This window comes from Rousettus aegyptiacus, unplaced genomic scaffold (assembly GCF_014176215.1).
Source record: "Rousettus aegyptiacus isolate mRouAeg1 unplaced genomic scaffold, mRouAeg1.p scaffold_m13_p_6, whole genome shotgun sequence".
Classification (NCBI taxonomy): Eukaryota; Metazoa; Chordata; class Mammalia; order Chiroptera; family Pteropodidae; genus Rousettus; species Rousettus aegyptiacus.
The window spans coordinates 565,563-589,527 of NW_023416309.1; the positions used below are offsets into that span (position 1 = coordinate 565,563).

General features: G+C 33.4%; 1 protein-coding gene across 3 annotated transcripts in view; it reads left to right on the forward strand.

The window, feature by feature from the left end:
• The window catches only part of PARG (poly(ADP-ribose) glycohydrolase), a 115,233-nt gene that overhangs the window by 40,663 nt on the left and 50,605 nt on the right, over positions 1-23,965 (forward strand). For 2 of the 3 annotated variants that reach the window (XM_016140947.2, XM_016140948.2), the window contains exons 8-11: positions 4,446-4,538; positions 8,640-8,797; positions 19,739-19,818; positions 23,534-23,594. In XM_016140947.2, coding sequence (XP_015996433.2) covers positions 4,446-4,538; positions 8,640-8,797; positions 19,739-19,818; positions 23,534-23,594 — 392 coding nt within the window. The remainder of the gene's footprint in view (positions 1-4,445; positions 4,539-8,639; positions 8,798-19,738; positions 19,819-23,533; positions 23,595-23,965) is intronic. The other variant, XM_036223548.1, reaches the window with a different exon arrangement.

Genomic DNA, 23,965 nt, shown 5'->3' on the forward strand with positions numbered 1-23,965 from the left:
TTGGTCATTTTTTAAAAGCTGTTTGCTATAGACTGTTTGAAGAAGTAGATCTATGGAAATTTTCTGTTTTAGTAAAATGACACTTTTTCTGATTTTTACGAACTACAGATTTCACTTATTCAAAGTTCAGTAGTCAATTTTTATATACTACTTTTTGTTTGCCAGGCACTGAACTTAGTCATGTATGAATATATCTTTAGTGTTAGAACACTGTTCACAGATTTCATTTTAGTTGATCAAGTAGTCTAAGAAAGAAGAAATAAATATGAATATTTAAATCATCCATAATGGTTTTGACATTTGACAAATATCATTACTCCATTTTAGTAGTTTGTCCATGTTTCTGTCTGCTGAAGAAAGAAAGATAGCCTCTCCACAGTTATTATAAGGTTGCAGTAATTACTATCCTTCAAGGTTAGAACTGACTTATTGAGGGGTCACATGAAGAGCATAGGGCTTTCTGCTGTGAGATTCATGAGGTCTGTGATCATGTCTGTTATTTACGGTTCTGTCTTTATTACTGGCATAGTGTCGGCACATATGGCACATGATAAATACTCAGATATTTGTTTACTGGCCAATTGAATGAACAAACAGATCTATAGTCTAAAGAGAGGAGTTGGGCAAAATAGCATTATAATTTTGAAACTTAATTCTGAATGAGACATATACATAATCAATTTGTGAGACTAGAATAAAAAGACAAATATGTACACATATATACACGGAACCACACAAATATGCAGAAACACTTTCTACACATAATTTTGTAGACTATTCAATAGAGGGCAGGACTTTACTTGTGGGAGAATTTAATGAAGCTTTCCTTTTTACCATAATGTAAATGTTTATTTTTCTTTATAATCATCATTATTATTATAAGTAAATAATATTACAACATATGACATATAAATAAGTATTATTTACTATTTAAGGTTCTTGCTACCATCGAAGTAAAATTATTAACATTTTAAAAACTTTTATATCTTGGTTTGCATTGTACAGATTAACAAGTATTAAATAATAATTCATGAAGGTAAGATTTGCATAAAGATACTAATAATATATGAGAAGGCATAGATTGTGCTAATTTTTTAAATTACGCATTTTATCTCAAACACTAGTCGAGTTGGTCATATTCTCAAATGACATATTTATGTTCTCATTTTTGTTTCCAAGGCAGTATTAGACGTAAGTCTGAAGTGTTGACAGTTTTGAAGAAGTCCAGTGCAATAATACTTTATCAGATAAATAAGTGATATTTTAAAGCTTGTGACAGTTAGCAAAGCATGGCAGCAGTTACTCATATGTCAGTTTTAAAAGACAAGGACAGGTACCCAAAGGAGAAGAAACCATCACCCTATTTAGACACTTAAGGTTAAATGTGTTTTGGTTAAAAATGTTTAGACACTTCTTTCTATCCTTTCTGCATAATACAGCTAAAAACCCTCGACACTATATAAACATAAGAATTCTCTGAAATATGGAGAGAAGACTGACTTGCTCAGATCTGTGGGGCCCTTTGAAAGGTACAATACCAGGGTGGTGTTAGTAGAGGCCAGTGATACCAAGATGCCTCTCTCTCTCTTTGCTATGAGAGTCAGTTAAAGCTAAGTAGAGAACCTGAATTTCTACTCCCAACTGGTAGTGTGTGGCTCTCCCTTCTCCTGTCATAGATGGCCTGCTAAAACAAGATTTAAATAAGATCCAGAACATAATACTTAGAATATCCAATTTTCAATAAAAAATAACTCATCTCCAAGAACCAGGAAAATCTCAAATGAAGAGAGACAACAAACACCAACCCTGATATAAGACAGGTGTTAGCATTTCTGATGAAGATTTTAAAGCAACCATCACAAAAAGGCTTCAATTAGCAATTACAAACCTGCTTGAAACAAATGAAAAAAATAGTCCCAGCAGAGAAATAGAAGCTATAAAGAAGAACCAAATGGAAATTTTAGAATGGAAAAATACAATAACTGAATTTTTTAAATGCAGTGGATGGGCTCAATTGAGAAATGGAATGACAAATGGCAAACATGGAAAAGAATAATAGAATTACTCACTCTGAACAGCAGAAAGAAAATAGATTAAAAAAATATATATCAAAATCTAACATGTATGTCATTTTAGTACTGAAAGGAGAGGAGAAAGAGGGCAGGGCTATAAAAATACTAAAAGAAATAGTAGCCAAAAACTAGAAATAATAGCCGAAAACCCCCTAAGTTTGACAAAAGACATAAACCTACAGCTTCAAGAAGGTGAGCAAACCCCAAACAGCATAAACCCCCAAAATCCATGCCAAGACATATCATATTCAAACTTCTTAAAACTAAAGGCAAAGAAAGGAAAACATCAAGAGAGAAATGATACATTGCTTATAGGGAAAGCAATTTAAATGACAGTTGATTTCTTATCAGAAAACACAAAGGCCAGAAAGAAGTGATAAAAGAGAAGTATCAACCCAGAATTTTGTGTATTCAGTGAAAATATTCTTCATGAATGAAGGGGAAACCATGACATTCTTAGATGAAGGAAAAAGAGAATTTGTTACTAGTTGACCAATCCTAAAAGAATGTCTAAAGGAATTTCTTGAAGCAGAAAGGAGATGATAAAAAAAAAAGGGATCTTAGAACATCTGGAAGGAAGAACAATAGAAAGAGATATAATATAGTAATAGATATAATAGATAAAATATAGTAAATATAATAGACTTTTCTTGACTATTCTAAATTGTGTTTGACATTTTCTTTCACTGTTTTCAAAAATTAAAACTTTAATATGGTTCTGAATGTATATAGGGAAATTTTGAAGGGAATTATAAATGGGGGTGGTAAAGGGACTTAAATAAGGTAAAATTGCTACACTTTACTAGAGCTGGTAAGATATTGACACCAGCAAACTGTGTTAAGTTATATGTAATGTAATGCCTAGAATAGCCAGTAAAAAAAATTATTCAAGATTAGGATTCAGCTATCACACATTTCTCCCATCACCATTAACACAAGCTTTATTTCTACTTCCCCTTTTTTCCACTATAGTGATATTTATTTCAATAAGATCACTATCTTGTTTTTTCAGTAGGATGGTAAAAACACTGTATTTAAGATATTGCTTTTCCACTCTTACACAACTTTTTGTTTTCCCCAGAATTAATAATTGTGTTGTTTACTTGCTTAGTTTTCTATATACCTATGATTAATTGAATCTCTGACCCCCGAATTGCAAATATCTTCCTGTTCATCTGAATATGTTTCTCCACCATCTTAATTTAAAGAGAGTGCTAAGTAAGCAGTGGTTGGAGTTTAGAGCTTTGGTATAAAGACAATTCTTAGTGTTAGAAACTCTGTATAAAACCAGAGTGAGTATAAGTTGTCTTTGTTACTTTTTTCTATTTACACACAATGTAAATGTTTTCTATTTCTGTCCAGCTGCAGATAGATGAATGGATATTGTTTTATTTCAGCTTATAGCAAAGGAAATCTATAGATATTTATGAAGAGTCTGTATCCTCATCAATCTCAAACATTGGTCACATAGGGAAGTAGGGAGAACTGTGGAGTGGAGGTGAGAATGCTTGGGTTCTAGTTCTGATTAATTGCTTAATTGACCTTTTCTATCTAGGATAATCAGGGAACCTCCTTCGCCTTTCTTTTCTCTGTAATAATGACAGGAATCAGACTAGATTATAAATGCTACCTCTTCTAGTTCAAATGTGAGTTCAAGTAGATAAATGATTTTTTAAAATCCTGACTGTAGGTAATATCTCAAAATTAAGAGTTTTGTCATTTTCAGTACTTTTAAAGAAGTAACCTGATATTTAGAGTGAAATTGGATTAAAAGGCCTAAAGTAATTTCTAAAGCTGTGTTGCAGAGAGGAATTATAAGACAAAAGTAGGCCATGAATGTTATCTTTGTCGTGCTTCAAAGTATGTTATAGGAATTGTGGTTTTAACTTCCCAAGGGTGCTTGGAAAAGGAAAATTCTAAGGTCATCAGAAACTTCATTGTTTAGTACCTAGTAGGTTAGATTTGACACATATAATATGCTTTGAAATAATTAGTGTGGTTTTTATGGTGATTTAAGTTATCGACTATTGAAGCTAGATGGGTCCTTGAGGACTTCTGAGATAGTTCTTGATGATCTAGCAGATTTTAGTTGATGGGCAGAATATACTGTTTTTTTGTTTGTTTTTTTTACTTGTTTTGGCAAGTGTTTTACTCAATTGTGAATGTTGATCAAAGATATTTGATATTTAGGAGTTTTCAGAGGGCATTAAGGTGAATTACATATATTTGGAAATGAATTTGTAAGTTTACCTAAGTTCACTTAACTGCACCTGTTGATAATGTGCATTATGGGGTCTTGTGAAAAGCAGGTATGTAATTTAAGTTCATAACAAACATTTGTTCATTCACCGATAACATTTTATTGCTTTTCAGGTACTTGAAGAAGCAGAAGCTCAACATTTATATCAGTCCATTTTGCCTGATATGGTAAAAATTGCTCTCTGTCTGCCAAATATTTGTACCCAGGTTAGTGGAAATAACTTCTTCATCAGTAGCTTTCTTGAGACTCATAATTGAATTTTACTTAAACTCTAATGACCAAAGTCAAAGAGGCAGAAGAGAGGTAGGAAACAGTTTTTGCCAAAGAATGTTATGATTTTGCTAGAAAAGGTTAGAGGCTAGAGAGAATGCTACAAAAGGACATTAAAAATACAGAATTCAATTTCTGAGCTTTGGTTTATACTGTTGAAGTTTGCTTACTCAAATTTCTTTTTCTCTTTTTATTTAAACAGTCTCTAACTTACAAACAACCACCAGTAGTCATTACTTCAAAACACACTAATGGATTTAGAACATTTTATCTTCCAAATGGCATAATGCTATCCACTTATTCCTCCCCGATCCCCAAAGTGGTAAAATGTATAACAAATTATCTTGTGGTATTCTCTCAACTTTTAAAAATAAATGAATCTGGTAATATTCTGTTTTGTTTGGATTGTATTGTTTATTGCTACATAACAAATTACCTCAACATTTAGTGGCTTAAAACAGCAAACATTTATCTGAGTTTTTCTTGTTCAAGAATTTGGGAGTAGCTTAGCTGAGTAGTTTGTCTTAGGATCTCTCTTGCGGTTGCACTCAGAATGTGGGGCTGCAGTCATCTGAAGGTTTGATTGAGATTAGAGGAGCCAATTCTGAGTTGGCTCACACACATGGCTGTTGCCATGGGTCTCTCCATAAGATGATTGGATGTCCTCATGACATGATCGTACCCCAGAACTGATGACCCAAGGGAGGAAGCGAGGAAGTTTCAGTGCCTTTTTGACCTAGTTTCTGAAGAAATCCAGCATCATTTCTACTGTTCTTCTGTTCACTAGTAGTTGATTGGTAATCCAGCCCGCATTCAAGGAGATAGTAATTAGACTCTACTTCTTAAAAGGATGGTGTATCAAAGAATTTGGGTACATATTTTCAAACCACCATAAAAGGGTGTTGGTTTGTTCTTCATGTGCTTCTTCTCATGTTTTTCACAATAGTGGCTTGGATTTGCCTTTGTCTTTAATTTCTAGGGCCAGCTCCCTTGCTGCATTGATGCTACTAGCCAGGGTTCTGCTAACACTGTTGCTCCACAGAGGCCCTGGGAACATTTTAGGTGGAACAGTTTCTGAATGTGTAGAATGGTTTCACAAATTATAGTCTATCATTGTGGTACCCCTAAAACCACCAGTATAGCCATTGGGACAACCAAAAACCATTTCCAAAGGCCTGAGGACCATGCTACCACCTTCAGTTGAGAAACACTGAATATTTTTCAGTGTACCATAACTTTAATTTTACCTCATTTTAATGCATTGTGTCTGAAGTAAGATTTTTCTATTGGGCAGGGTAAAATATATTTTAAAACTCATCTTGCTATTTATGTTGGAAGTTATAGGCATACTTTGGGGATAGTGCGGATTTGGTTCCAGACCACCTCAATAAAATGCATTTTGCAGTAAATTTCCCATTGCATGTAAAAGTTACGTTTACACTATACTGTGTAGTCTATTAAATGTACAGCAGCATTATTTCTTTAAAAATAAAAACAATGTACTTTATTGCTTAAAAAAATGCTAAAAATCATCTACACCTATTGGAAAAATGGTGCCAATAGACTTGCTGGATGCAGAGTTGCCACAAACCTTCAATATGTAAAAAACTCAATCAAAAAATGGTTGCCTGTATTTATTTGCTTATGTTTCAAGTTTATTCTTTATCCTTTCCTTCTTTGCTTTCTCCTGTACCTAGTAAAATCTCTCGCTACCTTAAAGGCTCAAACTTTTACTTCCCCTGCGAAGCCTTCCTACCTCCTCCACCCAAAGTTAATCTCTCATATAGCACTTCAATCTTACTTAGCACGTTATTTTGTAATTTATGTCTTTATATATCTTCTCCTATTAGATTATGATCTCCTTGAAGGGAGATCCTCTTTATGTTCTCGAGTTTAACATGGTGCTTAATTAAATGCTTTTTGAATTCAGTGTATAGTTTATAATTGACAGTACAGTATATCGCCTTTAGACATGAATCACTTAATCTTCTTTCCCCCTCATGCTTAGGAGAGAACATTTCCATATTTTAAGATATATATATTAAAAAGCACCTAAATTTGTAGGTGCTTTAACAAGTCACTTGGTAGAACCAAAATCAGATTTGTGGCTTTCTAATGTTTTGTCCCAGCTTAAAATAACTTTGTTCTTCTATTAGTGTGTTAATGGGGAGAACATTTTAATTCTGTGCTCTGTCTTCTGAAAAGTAAAATCTCTGCTGGGAAAGTTAAAATTTCGATTTGGTATCAAAATATATCTTTGGCAAGTCAAATTGCATTTCTTGTTATTTAATGAGTTATCACATTAACATTCTCTAGGCCAAATCTAAGTGATAAATTTTAGATTTATAAAAAGAAAATTAAAGCAAACAAATTTTGGACATGAACATTTTGAAAGATCTTTGTTTATATTAACTAGTCCCTTATTTTAATATACCTAAGCGCTTGATAATAAGATTTACATCTTCTGGTTTTCCCCAAATGAGCTTTCAGGCCTCACCAAGAGAACAGAAATCATTTATTCTATTTAAAATTGTAGTATTTGGTTATTAGGAGGTCAAGAAATATTTGTGTTTAAATTCCATTAAGCCTAAAATATCACCATTAATTTTTAAAATCATTTTTGTGGATAATTTTGTAAATATGGTAGTTAACTTATTTTTTACTAAAAGCAAGTACCAGTTTACTTAAGTCATTGACACACTGTCGTCACCTTTTCTAAACTTATTGCTGGGTTATAAATAAATGCACAAGATGGGAAACGGAGATCAATATGAACTATTTCCTCATTCTTAGAAATGGTGATTGCTAAGGCCTAAAAGAAGAAAGAATTTTGGATACCAAAGTGAAAATAAATTCTCTATGTTTTCCTTGTTTCTTTTTGTATTTTTCCAAGAGAAATAGTTGAACTGCAAGTTTAACCTTTTCTTTTTCTAGCATATTCTTATTCTAGCAATGATGTGTGTTTTCTGTTACTTGGAGAAAAGTTAATTGTTAACAGCATTGCAGTTTTGATTTATTTTGCCTGCCTATCCTCAGTTTCATTTTGGGTGTTGATTCCTGAGATATGAGCAGAACAGTTGTCTATGCATACTGATTTGAGATTAATGAAAATATCCAAGATTCTTAGTTCTGGGTCTTATTGAAAGAAAGAAGGAAAAGCATCCACTGGAGCATTTTGAAACTTAGCAGTTTATATGTAAATTGGCAGTTGGTCTTTGGCTTTACCATCTTGTTTTAAACATATTATTGAAACATTTAAGATAGGCTAAAACCCACTGGATACAATATTCAGGTCCTGTGGATTATGCCGAAACCGAAAGGTCAGTGAATTTGGGTTTGGTACAACTAGAAGGCAATTCAGACATTAGAATTTTAAAGAAAAAATGTCCTGCTTTTTCCTTGAATTGAATAATTGTATAGGAAATACCTATCTTCTTACAAATTATACATGAGACTGTATACATATATTCTATTAATTGCTGTCATAAAATTAGGTTTGGGTCTCATAAAGAAATTGTCAACATGAACTGCGATTCAGAATTCAAAGGAAAAGACTTATTTATTAAATTATTTTCTTTAGGTCATTTTATTTAGGACTAAAAGAGAAAAGTTGCTCTAACAATTTTTAATATAAGTGAAAACAAAATTTAGCATATGCAGTAATAGCTAAACTCAACATCATAGTTTTCTATTTCATCTTTTGTTTTAATTTTTCATTAGGTGGGTTATGTGTTTTAAATTCTTACTTGCTAAGGCAATATTGTTGTTGTTTTTTTAACCAGTATGTAATGTTTTGTGTTCTCTTCACTGTCATTATTATTGATTCGAAATCTGCAGTTAATCAAACATAGGTACATTTTTCCAATCATCCTTGATGAACTACCCTTGACTTCAATAGTATTGTCGATTTAAGAAATCAAGAGTGGCTCGAAATTATTCCTACCTTAATTTAGCAAGTGCAATTTGGTGCCTCTGCTTTTAAAATTGCTAAACTAATTACTGCTCTTCTTGTCTGTATTTTTTGTTTCCTCTGGCAGCCAATACCACTCTTGAAACAGAAGATGAATCATTCCATCACAATGTCGCAAGAACAGATTGCCAGTCTTTTAGCTAATGCTTTCTTCTGCACATTTCCACGGCGAAATGCTAAGATGAAATCAGAGTATTCTAGTTACCCAGATATTAACTTCAATCGGTATGTTTTCAGAGAACATCTCTTTAACAGTGAAATAGAGAAGAGTGGAAGGGACTAATAATATGTATTGAGTAATATGCTATAGGCCAAACATTTACAGTACCTTTACTAATTTATTCTTTACAGTAAAGTGAGTTGTTATATTTTTGCCATTTTGCAAGCAAGATAATTAAAAGTTCATAGATATTACAGAACTTGCTTAGGGTTGTCGATGTAAGAAACGTCCAAACTATAAAGAATTTTTGAGCCATACTAACAACACTTGCCAGGAAGAAAAATCTCAACCGATTGAGAAAATGCTCCAAAGAATGGCAGTTGTACAGCTTATTTTATGCATTAGACTCAAACGAGGAGATGTAAAGTGGGTTACACTGTCCATTGGTGGTAGATTAAGGGGGCAGGAGAAAGCAAAGCCAGGAAATCTCTAATTGGATAAGAAGTAAAGCATATACTTCTTTTACATTGGTAGGTAGCGGATAGCTAATAATTAACATGTACAGCATATTAGAGATGGTATTCAAGGAACAAGATAACAATGGGGGGCTCTGTCATCTCATGCTCTGGTACATGGATGTGCCCTGAGGGGTCTCAAAAATAGAGATTACTTTGACATTCCAAGGATGTATTATCGTAAATGCAAAAAGACAATGGGCTTATTTAAGGTAAAGATTAACTTTTGTTGAGGAAGCCTCTGATGTGGCTTCCTACCATGACTCACTTTTAGTTAAAGATTTTTATGTTTAAATCATCCTATGTGGTTACATTCAGTCTCTTGAGTTTGTGAGGCACACCATGCAGGCCACCCCTAAGCTTGTCAGGTTTACTATATGGCCTCTTTTTTATCTACAGGGTCTAGGAGCCAATAAGTAACAGAGATGAGGTTCAATCTCAGGTCTGTCTTGCTCTGTGGCCCATGTTCTTTCTACCCTGTCAGATTGTCCTCCACCTCTGAGTGCCCTGGATTCTTTATGCCTCTTCAGTGTGATTATTACACAAGAACATTTATTGTAAAGTATATTCTTTGTGTGCTGAAATAATGTTAAATCTGGGGTATAAGTCCTCTTTTCTGTGAAGTGTGAGTTTAAAGTCATGAGGCTGATGACTTCATGAGACTTGGAATATATACTTGTTAAGATGCAAAGCAAAAGTGAAAGCTAACTTTGACTTTTTGTAGACATGACTAATTTATTAATGTAATATTTTTAAAAGGAAGACAAAGCAATCCTTATTTTATTTGACTAAAACAATTCATTGTGAATGTACTGATAAAGTTTCAAATTCTAACCATTTTCCTAAATGACTTCTCTCCATCATTGACAGAAATAAAAACATTATAAAATCTTCTTGGCAAATGAATATCATGTTTCTCTTCCTTCCAACTCCTCACCCCCAATTTCCCCCTCCCGCATCCCACCTTTCCCAGCAAACCCCTATTTCTTTCTTTTTTCGTCTGAGAATTATCTTTATGGCATCTGTGTATAGAATGTAATTTTCCTTCCCTAATATCAGAGATAGGTCTTCAGAAAATTGTTACAATATATGCTCTTTCTCAGTAGGCTGTATGTAATGTCTTCCTCCACTACCTCCTTCTAATCCTCACCTCATGCCTATGTGGGTAGAATGCAGAGCAGGAGGTGTAGTCATGGAGCAAAATCATGCCATTCTCTTTTATTATTCAAAGTTGAGTGATGCATTAATGCCACTTATTTAATTTACCTTTTTGTTGTTTCTTTAAAAACTTTTTAGATTGAGTTAATTTTAGACATGTAAAAAATTGCAAAAATAGTACCGAGAATTCCTGTACAAAACTCACTCAGCTTCAGTTTACATTAACATTACTATGTAACAATACTGTGTAACATACTATTAACATACTAGTAAAATTATCAAAACCAAGAAGTTAACATTGGCATCATACTATTAACTGAACTACAGGCCTTATTTGAATTCTAGCAGTTTTTCTACTATGTGTGACTTTGACACTTTTGAAGACTACTCATATAGTTATTTTTCAGAATGTTTCTCAGTCCAGTTTTGGCCGACATTTTTTTCACAAATAGAATGAGGTCATACATTTTGGCAGACATACCACAGAACTGATGTTATGTCTTCAATGCATCATATCAGTGGGCTCATGTTGATATGTCTTACTAGTAGTAATCACCTGACTGAGGTGGTTTTTGCTTGGTTTTCTACTCTACAGCTACTCACCTTCCCTTGGGGATTAATAAATAAATATCTTGGGGAAGATATGTTGACACTATGCAAAAATTTGCCTTACATTTCCCTTCACTAATTTTAGCCTCCATCGGTGGATCTTGTGTGCAAGTTATTACTATAGTGTTTGCCTATTGTAATTTTTCTAATTCCATTTTTCCTTCTATATTTCCTTCTTTCTTTCTATATTAATTGGAATTCTGTTGTAAGGAAGAGCTATTCCTTCCCTTTCCCATTTTTTTTGTGTCAGAATGGACTCACAGATATTTATTCTATGAGTTGAAATTTAACATTATCATTTATTTTGCTTCTTAAATTGTTCTAGCTTTGGCCATCAGGGCTCCTTCATATTGACTTCTGTGTTCTTTTAACAGGCCACCAACCTTTATTTTGAACTTTTTTTTTTTTTTTTACTTTCTGGCATCACAAGATGTTCCAGGCTCATCTTATATTTTCCATGACCCAGCTCTGGAATCAATCATTTTTTCAAACAAGAAACTCTTGTTTTATTGGAGAATGGTATTAAGAAACCAAAACCTAGGTGTTCGTTGTTATTAGAATGTTGTTTCTAATGCCACTTACTTTTATATGAGTGAGATTTCTGACAGATCCACAAGTTAGTGGAAAATGAGTTCACAGATTCTCTGCAGTGACAAGAAAAATTATCATCAAAGGCATTATTTTTAACTTCTTGAAATTTAGATACTTCTCTTAAGATGGGAAAAATTCTAGAATTTAGCTGGTTAGTACCTAATATAAATTTTTATTAAAACCAAGACATATACACTTCATCACATTTATCGTATTTTATTTTATGTATATCTGTTTGGCAAATGAAAGTGGAGCAGATGATTTAAGTTTAAGAATACTTTTAGACTAATAATTCTTGGGCTATATTTTTAAGGCTTTCAAACATTACAATATCAATGAAAGTGTTACTATATACAGTTATTCTCCATTATTAACACTAAAGAGTAAGACAACAAACAATGAAAAGTAATATCATCCATGTAAGATAATTTTTTTTTAAATCCAACGATGGTATCTATTTTGTATCATACCTGCTTTGTTTGCTAAATACCAGGGACATGTTTTTAATCTTTTTCAAACAGATACTTTAGCCAAGTTTGTTTTAAGAGAATAGTATTTAGTCATTTAGTTTAGTTCAGATATACAGTGAGCAATTACAATATTCTCCACTGTGTTAAGTGCCTTGGGATTACAAGAGGAGGGACAAGCTCGTTTTGATTTCTGTGTCTTTCTCTTTTCCATATGGTTTTTATTCCTCCTTCAAGCGTCAGTTCATGTATCACTGTGTCTGATAGCTCTAATCTTGCCAGGGTGGCTTTGCTACTCCTCTGGGTTTCTCTGACAGCCCATATGTACCTCCATTATAAAAAGAAGAGGTGCACAGCATTATGACACTGTATTAAAGAAGGCTATAATTTAATTAATGAAACTTTCCTTGAGAAAAATAACTTTTGAATGAAGTATGAAAGAGTAAGTTGGAGTTTTTAACAAAGAGGACAGGAGAGGCGATTGATTTCTAGGCAAGGGGAACCACATGTACAAATGCACTTTGGCGAGAAGGACACAGGCCCTGGGACTGAGAGACAAGTGTGGCAGCAGCATGGAGAGAGGGGAGGCTGCAGAAGTAGGTGGGGGCCAATAAGCCATTCTACTGTGTCTGGTAGACCATCCTGAGGCAATAGGGAGCCATTAGAGCATTTGATATCGGGAGAGGGGGGAGGCTGGTGGACCTGATCAGATCTATATTTTCAGAAGTTTGTTGTGATTACAATGAGAAGTGCCAGAGTATAGTTGGAGAAGCTATTACAGTTTGCCAGGAGAGGAGGGTAGCTGGGATAGTGTAGTGTTGGGGGTGGAGCTATGGAGTTATTCGAAGGGCAAGTCATTGTGATGATAATGGACTATATTGGCCCATGAGTGAAGAGAGAGAGGGGTACTTCTAGGTTTCTATAACCAGGAATGTGCCTTCATTTTTCTCTACTTTTCCTACTGTACCACCTAGCCTGTTTTCTTATAAATTGCTTGTTTAATTCTTTCTGTGGAATAGGGACCTTACCTGTCCTGTTTTTTTTGTTGTTGTTTTCATTAAATCTCATGCATGGTAGGTCTTCAGTAAATTCTTGTTTAGTGAATGAAAATAAATTTGAAGAGGAAACATTTGAGAAATCAGGTGACTGGTTAGTGGCTGAGTGCTAGGACTGTAACTTAGACTCCTTGTTCTCAGTCTACAGTCTTACTTTTCAAACTGCATTTTATTCGTAGGAATTAGTAGGTGTTTTATTTGTAAGCCACATATAATTAAGCATTTAATCTTTGATTTCTTTAGTATTTGTGGTAGAAGTGAGAGAAAACAAAGAGCATAAGAATCTGCAATCGTAGTTGTATAAAGAACCCATTTATTAAATAATTTGAAAAATAAATAATTTTATCTACTAAATAAGTAGACTAGTAGCTAAGGGCTGCACATCTCTTGCAGGTTTTCTATTTTAATTTAGAAAAGGAAATAGTCAAATTTCGTATGTAAGTAAAGTGAAATTTAATTTTATAGAAATACAATTATCTGTTTCCATGAAGAGTATTGGTTATATTAATAGTAAGGATTCATTGAACAGTAAGTAGTCTTTCTGTTTATTTCGAATAAATATTTGATCAACTGTAGGATCTGCAGAGATGCTGTAAATTATAAAATTTATTTTCAGAATTCTAAAGGCAATCTCAGTGGTTCTAGGGTCTTTTCCCTCGTTTTTGGCTTTGTTAAAAAGTAGATCTAATTAATAATGCTTTGAAATGAGTGTTTCAGTGGCCACTTACAATTTGTTTCTGTGGAATGAGTAATCAGCTACTGCATATATCTTGATGGTCCCTAAGATAATCCTTTGCTGTCTTACAAACTTTCTCAGAAGATTGATTCTTTGACTTAATTGTAGACTTTCAAAAAATTTTTTTAATATAAGAGCTGTGTGTTCTCTAAGTTAAGCTTGTATCAGAAAGCCTCTTCTCTTAAAAAGTTATTTTTAAAAACTGCATTATGGCTATTTTCAAACATACTAAAAATAAAGAGAACAGTATAGTGAATCCATATTATAATCACCCAACTGCAATACTAACCAGTGTTTTTTTACTCTTTTTTTTACCTATTCAACCCCATGTTTTTTTCTAATATTTTAAAGCAAATTCTAGACGTTAAGTTTCACTCATTAAAAATTCAATATTTAAACTTCTCAGCGATAACTTTAGTCTGTATCTTGATTAAGTATTTATAGCACTTTTCTCAGAAAAGCTTAAAGATCTCTGTGGATAACTATAACACAGTCCTCATTACTAAAACAAGAAAAAGCACAAGAAAGGGAGCAGAAGGTTAAGCGCGATTAGAATCAGTAATTGTAGGTTTTAACAAGAAATAAAAAATTGTAAATGGAATACAATCTCAATTAAAAATATCTATCTATTAATGTACTGCTGTATTCACATCTGTATGTATGAGCATGGAACTAGACTGACAAGAAAATGAATTAAAATATGATTACCATTGGTGGTGAGATAAAACATTTAACACATTTACTTTATCCTTTTCTATATATTTCAAACTGTTTATAATGAGCATATATTAGTTTTATAATCAGAAGAAAAAATAGTTACTTAAGAGAAGGAACATGTCAATTACTAGAAATGGAGCAGAAGACAAAGTTAATAAAAAGTGGATGATTTTTGTATTTTTTGGAATGTCACAGATTTTTTGAGTCTTTCCAAAAGAGCTAGTGTGGGGAGCTTCTTATTTATAGGCCTGTAGACACAGTATCATTACCTCTCTTTCACCCTAACTATTCCATTCAGCATGGAAGAGGATAGTCCACAGGGCCTTCTGAGGGCAGGGCACCTGTAATACTAACAGCCTTCTTTTCTCAACAGTAAAATGGGCTGCAGGTTTGGGATGATTGACAGCTTGAAGTCAAGTCTTGGGAAGCTTGTCTGTTGTAACTTCCTATTTCCTGCCACCAATTACCAGAATTTGTTAATTTTAGCATGTGTTTTCATTTAAAGCATGTGTGCTTTTCAGCTAAACTTCTGCAGGGTACGCTGGGACTTCTTGGCAACAGCATCTTTATCTTTTTCATTGTTCGTGTACATTTATCCTAAAGACTGAGCTGGTTAGCTCTGAGTGTCAGCATGTTAGGTTTGATGGGAAAAGAGGCTGAGCCATTTTTCTTAATGAAGGGAATATGGGTTAGAACAGTGTATGCATTTTATGTAAATGAGTGTTTTTTATTTTGCTGAACATTATGTAATGCCTTATTCCAGCACAGGTACCTCTGCTTACTCAACATTATCTGAAATATTTTTTTGCATGAGATTCTCTCTTAAAATTAGTTAATATTTATTAAGTACTTGTCATGTACCTATCACTATGCTAGATTTAATCCTCATGTTAATCTTATAAATTAGGTATTGTTGTTTTTCTCATTTTTCAAATGAAACGGATGCTTAGAGGGGGTCGTTTACTTCACCAAGTTAACTGGTATAATTGGGATTTAGACTTGGGAAAATATAAGCAACCTGCAGAAGCTATGTCCCTTAATCATTCTACTATACAGCTTTCCTTTCCATGAACCATATTAATACTTTTTATAGTCAGAAATTAGAACTATCCTTAGAAATAATTCTTGATCTGTAGAATGAACCATAGCCATTTATCAGTCCAGAGTGAGCATAAGGGATTTAAATTCAGTAGCATTTTCACCAAATATGAATTTAAGTAGGTATGTTGAAGATTTGAAACTAGACATACTCTTGTCTTCCTGGCCGATGGATGTTTTTTTGGTCACCAGAACATTAAAAATTAATTAAGTCAGGTAAAGCCTATGGTAGTCTCTACAGCTGTTTTAAGTACTCCTCAGCAGCCTGGATGTCTGTACTTGCCTCTTACTGAGATGATACGTGTTTTAATAAGTGTAAACTAGTTTACAACAGGAACGACAACTATACATGATCATTGATGCAGCCAATTGACAGCTCACTTTGAATCTATCCTTGGAAATTTCTAGGTGGAGAAGCTTCTATACTAATTGGTACACTGTGAGTAAATGACTCATCAGTAGAACCGGGACTTGAATATTGTCCTGTTTTCAAACTCAGTACTCTTTCATTATGTCTCACTTCCTCTCAAGAGCAAAATGCTCTGAGTGCACTCCAGAAATGGAAAACAACCCTTTTTATATATGGCTTATGAAAGGTCAAGTACCTAATTTGATGAGCCATTTGCTAAGGTGATTATGGAACATTTTGTTGTTGTGTTTTCTTTTTACATGGTTGCTATTTATGATTATAGTTTCTGGCAGTTGGGAGCTAGCTCTGTGTGTGTGTATGTGTGTGTGTGTGTGTGTGTGTGTATTTAGTCTCAAAAAAAGGTATGACAAGCTAGTTGATTGAATAAGAAAAATGGTTAAGAGTATGTGGCGGGATACTGACGTCAATAAATTGAATAAGTCTTCCTTTTTAAATTTATTGTTGTGTTCTTCCAGCCCTGCTTAGTTATGTTAAATACCATTGACCTTTTCCCCTGCTTGCCTTTCAGGGTCTAAACATTCATATAAAGGCTTCCAATGTGATTAGCATTGATGCTTCTAAGATTACTTAGAAACTGATGGTCAGAGATTAATTGTGGGCTGCAGCAATGGTCAGCCCAGGAGGCTTTTACATCTGCTTCTTCCCTGGATTGAAAATACTGCTGGAGCCATATGGCAGAGTGCTTCACAGAAAAGCCAAGAATGACTTTCTGGCTGAGTTCCAGATTATCATTTGCTTCCATTTTAAAGTGGAGGTTATAGTGCTTTGGTTTGATTTACTGCATACTAATGGGATTAATCCTGAACTTGAAATCACATGGTGGGTGTATGTCTAGAATCCAATTCCAGTAATGTTATCAATATGCCATTTAGGGAAAGATTTTATTAAACGCTGTTGCTCTTTATGCATATGGAATGAAAAAGACCAGTTAATAAATATCTGACCCTTGATTGACTTATTCCCTTGAAAATAAAAACTTTTGTTTAGAAAAAAAAGAGGTTGCCAGACTAGCTTTTTTCTGTTTGCGTTCCTTAATAATCTGTAATTATCATTCAGTTAAATGCCAAAATGTTTTCCCTACGTGAAGAGGGGTTATTATGGCCTAGTTTATGTTCGTATGTGTGCATACACACTTGCTGACTCAAAATATGCTTTCAAATATTCATACCCAGGACTTGAAAATCTCAATTAAAAAAACCAAAAAATGATGTTGAGAAGTTAAAATATTGGATGGTGTTTTATTATAATTATGAGAAGACATCATTCTCTTTGAGTCTCTTGTCTCTTTTTCATTATCTATCTTTCTTCTCTCTGTGTAAGTTTCCTTTTCTCATACCCTTTCTTTGTCTCCAGCCCCATTTCTGTCGATCTCTTCTCTGTCTTCCCTGCTCTATTTTCTGTCTCTTCTTTCTGGGGCACCATCCTCAGTTCCTTTGTCTTCCTCCTCCCTCCCAAAAGCTGTCCCTTAGATTACTCTTGTAATGACTTTCACTCATGCTGTTTGCCTATGTTTTTATGTTATTTTTTACTTGTTTTCATACTAGGAAAATTTATTTTATTTGGGTGGTTATGCATAATGCTATCAAGTTTCACAGCAGCAAAGTCTGAGAACTGACACAAAGGTTTTAAACCTATGTCATATCCCCTGACTTACTCTATACCTCCCCCTTCCCTCATCACCTCCATCCTATGCACACTTCTGTACTCTATCAGGAAGATGGGAAAGCGTATTTGGTTACATAGTGATATGAAATTAGTTTGGGGGTCAGTGAATAGATTCTCCTTGATTTGTACCTCTAAGGTTTGGACCTCAAAAATAAACACTGGTGCTCATTTGTAGTGGGTGATAATAACAGCCATATAATCTTTAAGAAAGTTGATATTATGAGAGTAATAAGTCTATAGTCCCAAGAGGCTCCTAAGGTTAGTAATTTGTCTTCATGGTTATTACGAAATATACGAACTTATATGTGATTTTACACAGAGCTGACCACATGTAGAAACTAGAGACATTTTTTATGTTTGGGGGAATTATTTCCTTAGGGCAACAGCCATTTTCTCCTCATAATACAACAGTTATGTGGAATAGGAACTTTTCCCCCTAAATTGAATTGTATAGTACATAGATTCATCTCTAAGAAAAGGTGATGGCTGTCTTTTATATTAATACTGCTTTCCTTTACTAAGTGTGAACCTAGAAAAGAATTTTGCAGTGGATCCCACAATATTTATTTAGTAAATCATATTTATTTCATACGGGATGCTTAATTAAACTGCCAAGTGGCTTCTTCATTTTGACTGCCATTTTGATTTAAACAAACTGTTCTGGTTGATGTGTTGCAAAAGGAACTAAGCTGAAACTTGTACTCTCAAAGATTCTTGCTTTTGGTAGGCATCTAGATTTTTAAGAGTATTTATAATAAACATTTTAGATAAAGAAGATCCCTTAGATGAGTAAAAAAATATTACAAAGGATTATTTAAAAATTGATTTTTAAAAATATTAATTAGATTTTGTATTTGGTTAAAATACTTTCTGACGTTATTATTCTTTTCAGGAAATAAGTATTCAAATAAATTGTTTTCTCAGAATTTCAGGTCACTAAAATTAGTCATTCGAAATCTGAATTTCCTTCCCTTTTCCTAATTCATTTCATTTCCTCAATATAATTTTCTCATGGAATTAACTTTTTCCTCTCTGCATAGTTACATTACATAAGCTTGGTTTTCTAATCATGAAAATTTTTCCCCATTTTGGTATTTATTAAAGTGAATTTTTACTTGAAGAGTTTCTGGTTTTAAAGCCAGAGTATATGACTAGAGGCAGATGAATAATACCACATCATTTATAGCCACAGAATTTCTCTATAATTTTTAAATGCCTTTGGAAAGCTAAATATTGTGCCTAAAAGCAGGCTTTTGTGTTTGAAATCTTTTAGTGAAGAACTTACTCAGTCATTTGCTTCCAAAGCCCTGCTTTTCTTTCCTCAGGATAAATTGCATTATGTGTTACCATTAACAGTGCCACATCATTTCAAAAAAAACTAAATTAAGTAGTGCAAGTCTAGGTTTCTGGAAACTAGATGACATAGGGTTGGTATTGTTTTGATTGCCACGAAAAGGGTATATTTGTTTAACCAAGATTGGTTAATCCCCCAACATCCTGCTAGTTGTTGTTGTTGTTGTCGTCACATCCTCCACTGCCCCCACAACACAGACAATCGTGGGTTTTTTTCAGATACCATTTTTGTTCAGTCATGTAACTACCTAGTAAATTTGTGAATTATAAGTAGTATTTGCCACTGGGAAAATGATTGAGCATTAACTCACTGGCCTAATTGACTTTGGGGGACCAGATGGCGCCTTCTCCCTGGGGTAAGATATATTGGAGAGTCGTGGTTATTAGATAGCATCATCTGATTTGAACACCTTTTAAGAAGCCTGCTTCTAGTTGGTTTCAATTCTCTCTGGATCTCATTTGAATACAGTTTTCCAGTTCTCTATCATTACGGAATTACCTTCTGGAAGAATTACTTCTTTTATTACCTAGTAGCATTATAGACTTAGTTTTTTGTGAATCATTAAGGCATTTAAAATCGTCCTTCATCCTCTTATTTTTGGTCTCTTTCAGGTTGTTTGAAGGACGTTCATCAAGAAAACCTGAGAAACTTAAAACACTTTTCTGCTACTTCAGAAGAGTCACAGAGAAAAGTAAATTTCTTTCATTCTTACTATAATTTTTATCACTGATGGAGACAGTTCAGATCAAGAATATTTTGTGTTCAAAGTACACCTTCTTGCCCAAACTAAATAATCCAGTATTCTAATCTAGATTTTTTTTTTTTTGCATACGTTCAGTATATACATAAATATGAGCTATGAATGTGTGTGGGTTTTATATACCCTGATATTAGACCAGTGTAACATACCTTAATGGGTTTGCATGAATAAAGTCAATAAATTAATACTTTCAAAAGAAAGTATATTGACCAGAAAATACATTTTGGGTGTTCTTTATTTAGAGAAGCATTGACTTTTGCAATTAGTTTATTCGTAGAGGTCCACCAATTTGTTACCTTCCTACAGATCCCTCTCTTTTATGCCTCCTTTAAACCCTTTGTAGAGTTCTTATAAAACAGTGTTGTACTTAACGTTCACATGTCTTTCTTCCTCTGTTGGATCTCAGCCATCTTGTTTTCCCTGAGGTTAATGACAACAACTGAGGAAGTGGTGGTAAATATCTAACCAGTGTTGGTGGTGACAAGAGATTCAACTAGATTGGCATTCCCACTCTTATCCTAGGAGCTGAGTGGCCAGAGATAAGTTTCTTAACATATCTAACTCTCAGTTTCTTCATCTGTAAAATAAAAGAATAATAATAATTTATAGGATAGTTATAAATATTAAATGAGAAGTTACATGCTTATTAATGTTAACTATTATCAATGGGTAACCTTTCCTGCAAGATGGTTATAAAGAAAACCAGAACATCTCGAAAGTTTTTTTTTGCTAGGTCAACTCTGGTCAAGTGAAATGATTTCTTTTCGGTTCTGGTGATCCAGGTTGTAGGATTGTCTTACATCATTATATCATTTTAAGGTTTTTGTTCTCATATTCTTCCTTTAGTAAGTAATCTCCCATTATGGTGTACTTGGCATTTCCCTCCCTTGAATGTATTGCTATTGGACAATGTTCAGATTTTTTGAAAGGAATCAATTATCAGAATTTTGGAATTCAAGGGGAAAATGACATGCTTTTTTAACAGAGGGTTATTTATTTCTCAGCTTATCAATTTTTAGTTTTGTGCTCTGTACTAAATGAAATATTAAGGAAAATGAAGGCTCATTGAAACATATGATACATTAAACCAAATTAGAATTTGTAATACTTTATCACAAAAATGAGTATATTTTTTGCTATTCTAAATCTAAATAGAATGAATTCCATTATTATACCTACGTAATTTTCAGAGTTTACTTTTCTGTCCTTGGAATCAAATCATGATATCCTCTCTAAAGGCTAACTTGTTTTTCTATGTTTCAGGATTTTAAATAATTTGAGGGAAAAAGCTAAAATTTTGGTTTTTTCAACTAGAAATTTATAAACCATCATGAGTATTAGGAATGAGTCACACTGGGAAATATATTGCAATTAGACATTTTATCTTCTGGCTTTTTCACTATACATGGTAATTTAGTTCTTTGTGGAAATATAGTGAACATGCTGTAGGTTTTCAGGATGTAAAGGAGAAAATAAGTGGAATAAAAGAGATATGCAATTTAATGATTACTTTATGTAGAAGTTGGGGAGTCTACTGAATAGAAACTATATTAAAAATATATAAATGTTTTAAAAGTACCACATATTTCATCAAATCTAGGACATCATAAATGATAGGAAGTACTATTATATTATGTACCATTAAGAAGGGAAAAAACTCAGGATGAGGAGTCATAGGAGGCTTTTCTTATAAAGCTGGTACACCAAAGGTCTGTACCCTTAATCTAGGGATAAATGAGAAATTAACCTGGCCTTGCAGAAAAGGGACTATAAACAAACTGAAAATGTCTTCCTTGGAATTAGGTAGAGAGGGGACAAAAATATCTCCCATGAGAATTTGAACCACAAGGCCCAAGTTTGGGGTCTGAAGTCATATTACCAGTTTGATCCACAAAAACCTGCAACAGAAGACTTAATTCACACTGATCTCAGGTCAGTGGTGCTGTCAAATGACAGCAGTAGCAGATGCATGTCTTCTACAGAAAAATTCAACTTTAATCCAAACCAATAGCAATGATTAGATATCTTTGACTATGAAAGATATATCCTATTTTCAGAAATTTAATACATGAAAAAATGTGCTTTTTAGAATCGATAAAATATAATTCCATCAGGACCAACTGTTCATTGTTGTCAAGCATCAATATTTTTTTATAATGAAGATCTTGAGGCTGAAAGATTTTAAAGAGCTTTCTGAATTAAATTATTTTCAGTATAGTTTTAGACAAAGTATCTTGTAGATGGAGTATTTAAAAACTGATGATTCATATGCAGTATATATTGTGATTTATTAAAGGAAGTATTTGATTAACCTAAACAACCTATTCTGGCATGAAATATACCTTTTCATGGAAGAAAGATAATAGGCATACTCTCAAGGTATTTTTATTATTAATTATATCTAAAGAGCCATGGTTTTCTGCCTTTTCTTTTGCTTTGCCGTGTTTATTTATGAATTTCTTTTGGTCTCTCCTGGTGTATATGAAGCATATTTAATGTTCTTACTTCTCTGCTAAGCTACTGAATGGTGATACAGACATTAGTTTCCCATTAATGGAATTACTTCACTAGTGTTTGAATTGTTTGACCTCTTGTGAGTTTTAAATGTGCTGTCCAATTGTCTTTTAAAGAAAGTTAGGCTTTAAAGAATACTTAATAACCCAAGTTAGCAAAATTCTGTTTTCTCATATAACTACTCCATATGATTTTTGAGTTGTTACTGCTTTTGACTGAAAACAGAGAAATATGGAATCATTCAGAGGAATGAAATGATTGCTCAGTTTTCATTTGAACTCTACCACCATTATCGCTAATAGTTCCTGACATATTTCTCTTTACTTAATGCTTTCTTTTTTTCTTTTAAACAGAAGAAAACAAAGGGTCTGGCCTTTTTAGTTTGTTCTTTGGTTGGAATCAAACAGATTACTTTTGGCCAGCTGATTTATTTGTTGTTTTCACCACTGGTTAAAAGGAAAACAAACAAAAAAAGGATCTTCTAAAATTATACTGTTTTTATCCTCTCATACCTATTGCTCCTTGAAAACTATGTCATCTGTCTTCTCAAAGTAATTCCACCTTCTGGCTAAGGAGTTTTATAAGTAGACCAATTGCATATCATCTAAGCCCTGGATTTGGCTGTGTCATCTCAAAAGTCATGCCAACTATTTTCTCTTTTAATCCTAGACATTTTATTTCATTATAAAACACAGAAATATATTTACATTCACCAATGTTTAGGTGTAGGGTTAAAGTTTATCTTTAGGAAGGAGTCTACAGATTAAAATTTAGTTTTGTTTTCGTATAAGCTACACCCATTATGCACCTTCCTCCCCCACCCCCAATTATTTCTTTAAAATAAATGCAGTTTGGAAAACGTCACCAAAAAGCACCAGTGCTCAAATTCTCTTAGTGTTTTGCTGTTGTTTGTATAGTTTTGTGTATTAGTGTGAAGGCCGTTTCATAGAAAGAGTTCCTACTGTAAGGATATTATTTTAAATCAATCTTCTGTCGTATTATAACACTAGATTTGGTATTTCCTAATTAGTTTTATAGCCATCGTTAGACCCATTCTTTTATTGACTATTATAATCTTTTTAAAATTGAAACTTATTCTGGGTGTGTTTTTTTTTTTTAATTGCTTTTGTAGAACCTACTGGGTTGGTGACATTTACAAGACAGAGCCTTGAAGATTTTCCAGAGTGGGAAAGGTAATAACAAAAATAATTCTGGAATCTTAGAATTAGAAGGACACTTTTACCACGAGAAGATTTAATTTACAGTGCCTGAAAAGATGGGTTTCCAACCTCTTAATTGCCCTAGTGCTAGGGAATTTCTTCTTATAAGCAATCCATTGATAGCTCTTGCTAGAAAGTTTGTGCCGTTTAAATAAAAGTCTGCAACCTTTAGACGTCTATTTTTTTTGCCTTATTTTTGTCTTGTGAAGCAAAGTCCTATTTAGAATTAAGAAGTTTTATGTGTGAAGATACTAATATTAAGTGGAACACCAATATATAATGCTCCTCCTTACTCCTTTTTTGGTTAGTGTTTGTATTTTATGGCTTTTCTTCTTGGAAGACAA